This window comes from Lynx canadensis, chromosome C1 (assembly GCF_007474595.2).
Source record: "Lynx canadensis isolate LIC74 chromosome C1, mLynCan4.pri.v2, whole genome shotgun sequence".
Classification (NCBI taxonomy): domain Eukaryota; kingdom Metazoa; phylum Chordata; class Mammalia; order Carnivora; family Felidae; genus Lynx; species Lynx canadensis.
In genome coordinates this window covers 183,355,085-183,364,459 of record NC_044310.1, presented here as the reverse complement: position 1 = coordinate 183,364,459, position 9,375 = coordinate 183,355,085, and the positions used below count along the sequence as shown (strand labels likewise).

Below are 9,375 nucleotides of genomic sequence, written 5' to 3'. Positions count from 1 at the left end.
TGCAAGGAACACTGGAGTCAACACACAAGAGACTGATAATATTCTTGAGTAATAGCAGCTGCATGGGAAATTGTACATACTCTTTGTGGATACAATGTGCTCCGTAATTAAAAATGAAATGAAATAAAATAAAATAATGGCTGGTATAGACTAGGTCCTCATTAAATATTTATTGATAGGTCCTCAATAAATATTTTTTGAACGAATGAATGGTAAAATTTACCTTTGGCATTTATATCAATCAGGTTTTAACTGGAGAGACACCAGTAGGGGATACATATTAAGAGATTTACTGCAGGGAATTGGGTTTATGCAATTGTGGACACTGGCTAAGCAAGTCCAAAATCTAAAGGCAGACCATCAGTAAGGGCAGTCTGGAACTTTCTAGCAGAGGCTGAAGTTGCTATCCACAGGTAGATTTTCTTCTGCATCAGGGAAGCCTAAGTTCTGCTGTTAAGGCCTTTCAACTGATTGAATTAGATCTACCCAGCTTATCTAAGACAGTCTCCTTAAAGTCAATTATTGTGGACTTTCAGCATATCTATAAAAGCTTTCATAGCAAATAAATTGGTATTTATTTGAATAATTAGGAACTGTAGCTTAGCCAAATTCACATATTAGAAGACATCACAGCATTCCAGGCACCTAATGCTTCTGTGCCACAATCCCTTAGCTGTTTGGGACACCTCCTCAGACTTGATTTATATGTGCTGTAACTAGATATTTCAGCATTATGAATCAAAAAGAGCTCTCAGTTGACCTTTAACTAGAAAAATAAACTAATTAATGAATTCACACTAAAAATACTGCTCTTCTATTCTAGTGAGGCTGGAAGGTAGAGAAATCTACCCTAGTTCAAGAAAATCAGTATTATTTAAAGAATGGGCCTTTAGAAGGTTGGAGCTGGAGATAGTTCTGGATTTAGGGTAGCTGTGAGGACTTGAGCAGCAGGAGTTTATGATCCCTCAGTCTTATGTCATTCAGGTGACATTTTCCTTTGATTCTTTGTTTCAATAGCAACCAGCAAGTTCCTTTCATACTTCCAGTTCAAATTTCCAAGAGAAGGAATCTTGGCCTAGCCAGTAACTTCTTTTTCTGTGGGTAGAATGTCCTGTATTCTAGGCCAGGTTCTAGGTAGCTGGCCAGGTACCTATCTCTTCCAGGAGAACAAGCCAGTGCTGTTTCCCTGAGCAGAGAATTTGGTCAGTTAAGTTGAAGCTAGACATGACAGGCACATTGACAGACATATTTAGAACATCGTCTCAAGGTTATCTTTTTTTTAACTGAGTAATGCATTAAAATTTCAGAAATAAGACTCGGTAGTTTTGGGATTTTAGGCATAACTGAAAGGGAGATAGAAGTTTTTGGATTTTTGGCTTGGAGTAGGTAGAGTCTGATATTCCTTTGATATAGGAGACTTCTAGGAAGCACTGCACATCAAGATTGTGGGCCATTTATCCATGAAAGTCCTTCTTTTACCTCAGAAAAAATGGGCTGGATAAACTGTCAGTGGTTTTCCTATAGCATAGAACTTCAAGGCCTTTACAGTTTTATCCCAAAGGTAATTTGAGAAAATTACATCTAGCATTTAACATTCTGCAAAACTGTTACATCTTGTTTTTTGTCCAGAAAAAATATGTATGCTTGTTGCTTTGCGGTATTTTTTTTGAGACTCAGAAAAGCCAGCCTCCAAGTGCTCCTGATAAGAAAAGGAATGAGGGTGCATGGCTGGCTCAATCAGTAAAGCATGCAACTCTTGATCTCAGGGTCTTAAGTTCAAGCCCCACATTGGGTATAGAGCTTACCTGAAAAGAAAAGGAATAGGGGCACCTGGATGGCTCGGTTGGTTGACTGACTTTGGCTCAGGTCATGATCTCACAGTTGTGGGTTCGAGCCCCATGTTCAGCTTTGTGCTGACAGCGAGGAGCCTGCTTTGGATTCTGTCTCCCTCTCCCTCTTTCTCCTACCCCATATGTATGTGCATGCGTGTGTGCTCTCTCTCTCAAAAATAAACATTAAAATTTTGTTTAAATACTTAGAAAAGGAATCGATTTTCCTTTTAATTGGATGTCATCACTGTCCGTTGTTTAGATTATAAAAGCTAGATCCCTTTTCTAACTTTTGGAAAAAAAACTTCACCAGAAAAGGGCAGGAAATGTATTTTAAGTGATATCTGAGTATTATGTATTAATATTGAAAACGGAAAGTAAAAAGTACTTATTGAAAAATCTCTGTTACTTATTGTCTGAATGTCCAAGTCATTGTTTTATTAAAGAGTAATTAGTCCTTAGAAGAAGACTAAAAGAAGGGAATCTCCCTTGATACTTTGGCAAATTTTCTCATGTCTCACTATCCTATATATGCCTTTGCCCTACAAAAGTAACTGAATACCGGGGCGCCTGGGTGGCTCAGTCAGTTGAGCATCCAACTTAGGCTCAGGTCATGATCTCACGGTCTGTGAGTTCGAGCCCCGCGTCAGGTTCTGTGCTGACAGCTCAGAGCCTGGAGACTGCTTTGGATTCTGTCTCCCTCTCTCTCTGCCCCTCCCCCACTCATGCTCTGTCTGTCTCAGAGATAATAAACATTAAAAAAAAATTTTTTTTTTAAAGTAACCGAATACCTAGGAACCTAGAGAAATACGCATATAATGCAAACTGGCCAGCAGGTGCAGCTTCTATCTTGGAAAGACAAAGGACATGTGATACCTACTTTGCAGATGCTTTTCATTTCTTTAACACATTTCTTGTGTGTGTTTATAAAAATAATATGTGTTTTTGGCAGAATATCTGGAAAATACTAAAAATTATTTTTATAATTCATAATTTCATCATTCATAAACATCCACTATTAACACTATAGTGAATTTCCTTTGCATATATTTTTACGGGACAGTAATTTCCTTGTGTATACATATTCATCTTTTTTTATAAAGTAGAGCCAAGAAATGCAATGTTTTTGTGATTCTTTTTGTCAACATGGATGTTTTTTAGATTGTTGATTCTTGATGGATAATAACACCCTTCTGTAACTCCTTATTTCACATTCTTTTTGCCTTTCATTATTTAAAATTAAAAAAACCTTTTTTTAATTTTATTTTTGAGAGAGGCAGAGCATGAGCGGGAGAGGGGCAGAGAGAGAGAGAGGGAGACAGAATCTGAAGCAGACTCCAGGCTCTGAGCTATCAGCACAGAGCCCCATGCAGGGCTCTAACTCACGAACCACAAGATCACGACCTAAGCTGAAGTGGGACGCTTAACTGACTGAGCCATCCAGGCACCCCTCCTTTAATTATTTTAAAACATGTTATTTTGTATATATAAAAGTATAATCTATGTTTAGGTTATAAACCATGTAAGTAATATCTGTGGGCCCTCTAACCAATCCAAGAACTAGAGTTTATTAATAATTTGTATAATAATCTACATGTTTTCTCTCATCCCCTTCTTCCCCCAACTATAACCTAAATTAAAACAATTAAAAATTGAAAATTTCATCTCATCAGATTGATTTTTTTTCACTGATTTGTTACTGAAGTTTCTACTAAATATTTGTGTTGTGAGTCTTATCACACAGCCAGGTAAACTGTTTTCTTTGTGAAGGCTCTAACCTTAATCCTTACCTGTTTTCTTAGGCTGCTTCCTGTACCAACTTCCCTAAGTTATGTTCTTTTCATTTCTAAAGTCCAAGGCTTGCATTGACACTTCAAAGTTATGCTAGTGTAATGATGCATAGAAAAAGACAGCCATAGGAGTGGCTGGGTGGCTCAGTCGGTTAAGCGTCCGACTTTGGCTCCGGCCGTGATCTCACGGTTTGTGGGTTTGAGCCCTGCATCAGACTCTGTGCTGACAGCTTGGAGCCTGGAGCCTGCTTCGGATTCTGTGTCTCCTTCTCTCTCTGCCCCTCCCCAACTTGTGCTCTGTCCCTATCAAAAATGAATAAACGTAAAAAAAAAAATTAAAAAAAAAAAGAAAAAGCCATAAAATTAACAACTCAGGCAACAACAGATGTTGGCGAGGATGTGGAGAAAGGGGAACCCTCTTACATTGTTCATGGGAATGCAAACTGGTACAGCCACTCTGGAAAACAGTATGGAAGTTCCTCAAAAAATTAAAAATAGAACTACCCTTTGACCAGCAATTGCACTACTAGGTGTTTTTCCAAAGGATATAGGAGTGCTGATTTGAAGGGGCACATGCCCCCCAATGTTTATAGCAGCACTATCGACAATAGCCAAAGTATGGGAAAAGTCCAAATAGCCATTGACTGATGAATGAATAAAGAAGATATGGGACACACACACACACACACACACACAATGGAATATTACTCGGCAATCAAAAAGAAGTCTTGCCATTTGCAACAATGTGGATGGAACTAGAGTGTATTATGCTAAGTGAAATAAGTCAGAGAAAGACAAATACATCATTTCATTTCACATATGTGAAATTTAAGATACAAAACAGAAGAACATAAGGGAATCAAAAATAATATAAAAAGAGGTCAACAAACTGTAAGAGACTCTTAAATACAGAGAACAAACTGAGGGTTGCTGGCAGGGTGTTGGGTGGGGGGGATGGGCTAAAGGGATGAGGGGCATTAAGGAGGACACTTGTTGGGATGAGCACTGGGTGTTATATGTGATGAATTACTAAATTCTGTTCCTGAAATTATTATTATACTATATGTTAACTAACTTGGATTTAAATTAAGATAATCACCCTTTACACAAAGAGTGAAAAACCAATATAATACCAACAATAGAACCTTTATGAGCTGTCAAAAAAAGAAAAAGAAAAAGCCATATTCTGATCTTTTAAAAGTTCCTGATTTCAGAATGACATTTAGGATTAAGAGAGGCATTTCATCAGTGTTAATGCTGATGATTAGTAATTTTCTAAGAACCTATAAAGTTAAAAGGCTTTTAGGGTGGCAAAGTTCCTGCTGTGTAATTTAGCAACCGTGTGACCTTGCACAATTTATATATACCCCCGCCCTAGTTTTTCTCTCATTTCTTTAATGGGATTAGCAACAACTTGTCTACTTTACTAGGTTGTTTGTAAGGTAAACAGTGCTTGGAAATACAATGTTGTAAATGAAACTCCTACCCAGATGGTAATTTTTTTTTTTTGAAGGAAAATCTTGAATTGCAGCACGTAGGATGTGACTGCTTATAGGACTGTTTCTACAGCTAGCCACTGCAACAGCTGAGAGACAGATGCTAAGGAAAGCTTTTGTCTTGCACCAAGACTCCTTCCGGTCTATTTGGAGAAAATAAATTGGAGGTCTGAGGTTTCTCCCAGCCATGAAATCCGTAGTGTTTCTTACTGTACACTGTTCTCGCGTAATCCACCTTCCTCCAGGGCAAACTTACTCCCTTAAAGACATTATGGGCCGCCAGGCCATTTTTTCGGTCACCACGAAAACCGCCTCCGGCCCAATATTAGCTCCTCCCCCACCCCCACAATGCATCTCTCTGTTCCTTCTAGGTGGCTACTCTGTCACGTGTCGCCCAACGGAGCGCGCTCCCGCTTGGCGCATGCGCAGAGAGTATCTCCCAGCTATTTTTCTCCGTGGCAGCGGCAGCGAGCGGAAGTTCTTGGGAGCGCCAGTTCCGTCTGTGTGTTCGAGTGGACAAAATGGCGAAGATCGCCAAGACTCACGAAGGTAAGCTGTCTTTCCCTAGTTATGTGTCTTCTCTGCTGCCTAGCCAGCCAAGAGTCAGTTTTCGTAGGCTTTGTCTCGTCGTGTGGTTTCTTTTGTAGGGTGCCGAGCCCGCGCTTGGGGGCCTTGGTCGTCTTCTTTGCACAAGCGGCGCAGGCCACTGCCCCACGTAATGGCGTCCTACTTAAACACAGCCGGCAGGCGCTTTGTTCCGTGTTTGGGTCTTGCTCCTTCAGAGTTGCTTCGCTTTTCTGACCAGAAGGCCGCATTTAAACGGATCGCTAAGGAGTAGTCCAGGGCAAGGGATCGGGGAAACGGGCGTGAAAGCAAAAAGTCTCCCGCGCCTCTCAGAACTATTGGCCGTTTGTGCAAATGAGTCTGGAGAGCACTGAAATACGGCAGCCGCTTTTTGGGCGGCCCCCAAATCGAATTTAACCTAACCATTACTCTTAACTTTGGCTAATTTGTGTGTCTTCAGGCGTCAAAGATACTTTGGGTTTTTTGTACGAAGTGATTTGGGAATATTTGTGGTATATTGGTCTTTTTCTTTGGAGACTGGATTATTGGTGGAAGCGGGAAAGGCACATTTATATTAATGGCCAAAGCTTTCGAGGTAGGTGATCATTTTATGAAAGATGGAGAAGGTAAAGCTAGGAAAATGTTGAGAATAGGCTGGAGTCCTTTAGGGAATATCCAGAAATGGCAGGTAATAGGGTCACTTCAGAAAAGATGAGGCGTGGGAATTTGGGACTGCATTCCTTGGTTTCTGACGTGAAATCTGAAGTGTTTATCAAACACGAGGCTTCCAAGAGAATCGGTTATTTCACTCGTCGTTTCCAAGTGCCTGGCTCAGTATGGTGGAGTAACCAAGACTAAGGCCGTCAAAAGTTTTACAGTCTAGTAGGGAAACAGATGTGTGTACGTTTTCATCCTTTTATTGAATGCTTAAATAGAAATACAAGCAACATGTTCTGGGATCCTGGGTAACGGAGTGATTAATTTATGCTTAGGACTGTTTCATAGAGGAGGTGACGTGTCCCTGGTGTAAAAAAAGGTGCGTTTTAAATTAGGGGAGGACATTTGAGTCTGAGAGACATCTTGTAAGGAGGCAGGGAGTCATGAAAGTTTGTTTGAGTAGTGGACTGTGGCAGGGAAAGAGAGTTCAAGGAGGGAAAAATGTCCATGGATCTGGAAAGGTTGGTTGGGACCAGAACGTGAATGACATCAAATAGTTGTTACCCACCAGAACCGAAGTCCAGCTTTCTGCAACTTCTAAAACATGCTAATCAATTGTCAATGACTTTAAATATTCCTCTTATTGATGGTAGGTATTTAGGATTTATACACTGTTTTAACTCAGAAGTGTTTTTAGGCACTTTTCTTTAAACTAACTCAGACATACTTTTTGCAAAATAATTAGAAAATGTAAAGATGGTACTATTCTTGTTCCTTCAGGAGTAGGTTGTTCATTTGGGGCATTTTGTGGCTTTGTTTTTTGGTATCCTTATCATAAGATACTTTTAGACAGGAAAATGAAAATTCTGATCAGTTTTCCTGCATTGTTTGAAACCCAGTTAAAAGCTTTGATCTGCAGAAGATTGAAATTCATTGGCCAAATTTTTGTCATTTTATTTGGGACTGTACTGTGAATATGAAATAACTGATGCTGTAAAGAAAGTATAGGAGTGTTCAGGTAACATGAGAGCACTGTGTACAAGACATTTTCCATCACTGTATGACACTGAAGATGATAAATGTTTACTGGAAATACAATATTTACATAGTTTCTTACTCCCTTATGACATTTACCTTGACAACCGTAGTTCTTTATCGTGCATCTCTTTTCCCTTGATAAGTCATCTCTGATAATCTGGAGCAGAATTCTTGGTGGGGCTTTTGTTTTTGTTTTCATTTTGATGCTACTGTAGCACTTTATAAATACTAGAATATTGGGTTAAGATTTTTTTTCTTCTACTTTGAGATTGTTGTGTATAGGAAATGTACCTTCGTATCCCCGTATCTAGTGCCTAATGGGTACTGAATATTAACATTTATTGAGAGATTATGCTGGAAATATTAAAAGTTTCACAGAATGCGGTTACTTAAACTGACCTTTGATTGAGTAGGTTTGGATGCATCTGTTTGGCTCAGGTAGGTGGGAAGACTTAGTAACATATTAGAAATTTTCTGGGCTGAAAGGAAAAAATGTCAGGTAAGCATCAAATTCAAGAAGGCTTTAAACACTGATCTAGGTTTGACGTGGCTTTCCAGTGACTACAGTAGAGCCTCCTCCTTCTCCCAGGTAACAAGTTACTTCTGCACTTCAAGAAAGTCATTGGTTGCAGTGTGAGGAATGACAGTAAGAGCAACAATTCTTAGGCTAGTGAAGTAGTTGTCTGAAGAACTTGACTTTGAGCCTGAGTGGGGTAACTTTTAAAAATGTGCAGAGTACTTGTTTTAGAATTGTCCATCATCATGTTGCTTTTTTAAATACATACTCTAATCTTTTTATCCCTGAATGTTGCTGGTAAAAACCTTACTTTGTTGTACTTTATAATTTATTTATTGTTTATTAAAAAAGATTTTTTTAATGTTTATTTTTGAGAGAGGCAGAGTGTGAGCAGGGGAGGGGCAGAGATGGAGACACAGAATTTGAAGCAGGCTCCAGGCTCTGAGTGGTCAGCAAAGAGCCCAACGCAGGGCTCGAACCTATGAACTGTGAGATAATGACCGGAACCGAAGTGGGACTCTTAACTGACTGAGCCACCCAGGTGCCCCTGTAATTTATTTTTAAAGTAATGGCTGCATCAGTTTTTTTACTTGAATTTGGTGAGTTAAATAAAATTGTATTCTTTTTTCTTTTTAAAGTTTATTTTGAGGGGCGCCTGGGTGGCTCAGTCGGTTAAGCAGCCGACTTCGGCTCAGGTCATGATCTCGCGGTCCGTGAGTTCAAGCCCCACGTTGGGCTCTGTGCTGACAGCTCAGAGCCTGGAGCCTGTTTCACATTCTGTGTCTCCCTCTCTCTGACCCTCCCCTGTTCATGCTCTGTCTCTCCCTGTCTCAAAAATAAATAAAACGTTAAAAAAATTTTTTAAAAAAAGTTTATTTTGAGAGATAGCTTGATCAGGGGAGGGACAGAGAGAGAGACTCTCAAGCAGGCTCCCGTACTGCTTGCGCAGAGCCCAGCATTGGGCTTGAACTCACGAACCACAAAATCATTACCTGAACTGAAATCAAGCGGTGGACGCTTAACCGACTGAGCCACCCGGGCTCAGTGGTACTGTATTCGAGCTGAAGTAGGTTCTTTCCTGTGTGGTTCTTTTCACACAGCTATTAGCTCCCATCATTGAGCCAAACTGGTAACTTTTTTTTTTCTTGCTGTGGTATTCCTTTTGAATATTTCTATCAGGGTCAGCCCTTAACATCCTTTTTAAGCAACCTGATTGTTTTTTATCCTGGTGGCTTGCATTTTCTATAAAAAGAGCTGGACTGGGGCGCCTGGGTGGCGCAGTCGGTTAAGCGTCCGACTTCAGCCAGGTCACGATCTCGCGGTCCGTGAGTTCGAGCCCCGCGTCAGGCTCTGGGCTGATGGCTCGGAGCCTGGAGCCTGTTTCCGATGCTGTGTCTCCCTCTCTCTCTGCCCCTCCCCCGTTCATGCTCTGTTTCTCTCTGTCCCAAAAAAAATAAATAAAAAAAAAAAAAAGAAAAAGAGCT

General features: G+C 40.2%; 1 protein-coding gene across 7 annotated transcripts in view; it reads left to right on the top strand.

The window, feature by feature from the left end:
- Positions 1–3,912: 3,912 nt before the first annotated feature.
- SF3B1 (splicing factor 3b subunit 1) overlaps positions 3,913–9,375 on the top strand; it is a 42,640-nt gene continuing 37,177 nt past the window's right edge. For 5 of the 7 annotated variants that reach the window (XR_004344037.1, XM_030327284.1, XM_030327286.1 and 2 more), the window contains exons 1-2: positions 3,913–3,918; positions 5,610–5,664. Coding sequence is in view for 4 of the 7 variants with exons in the window: in XM_030327284.1 (XP_030183144.1) it covers positions 5,637–5,664 (28 nt within the window). In the remaining 3 variants the exon portion in view is untranslated. Of the gene's footprint in view, positions 3,919–5,607; positions 5,665–9,375 lie in introns of those variants that run through there. The other 2 variants (XM_030327285.2, XM_032594458.1) reach the window with 2 other exon arrangements.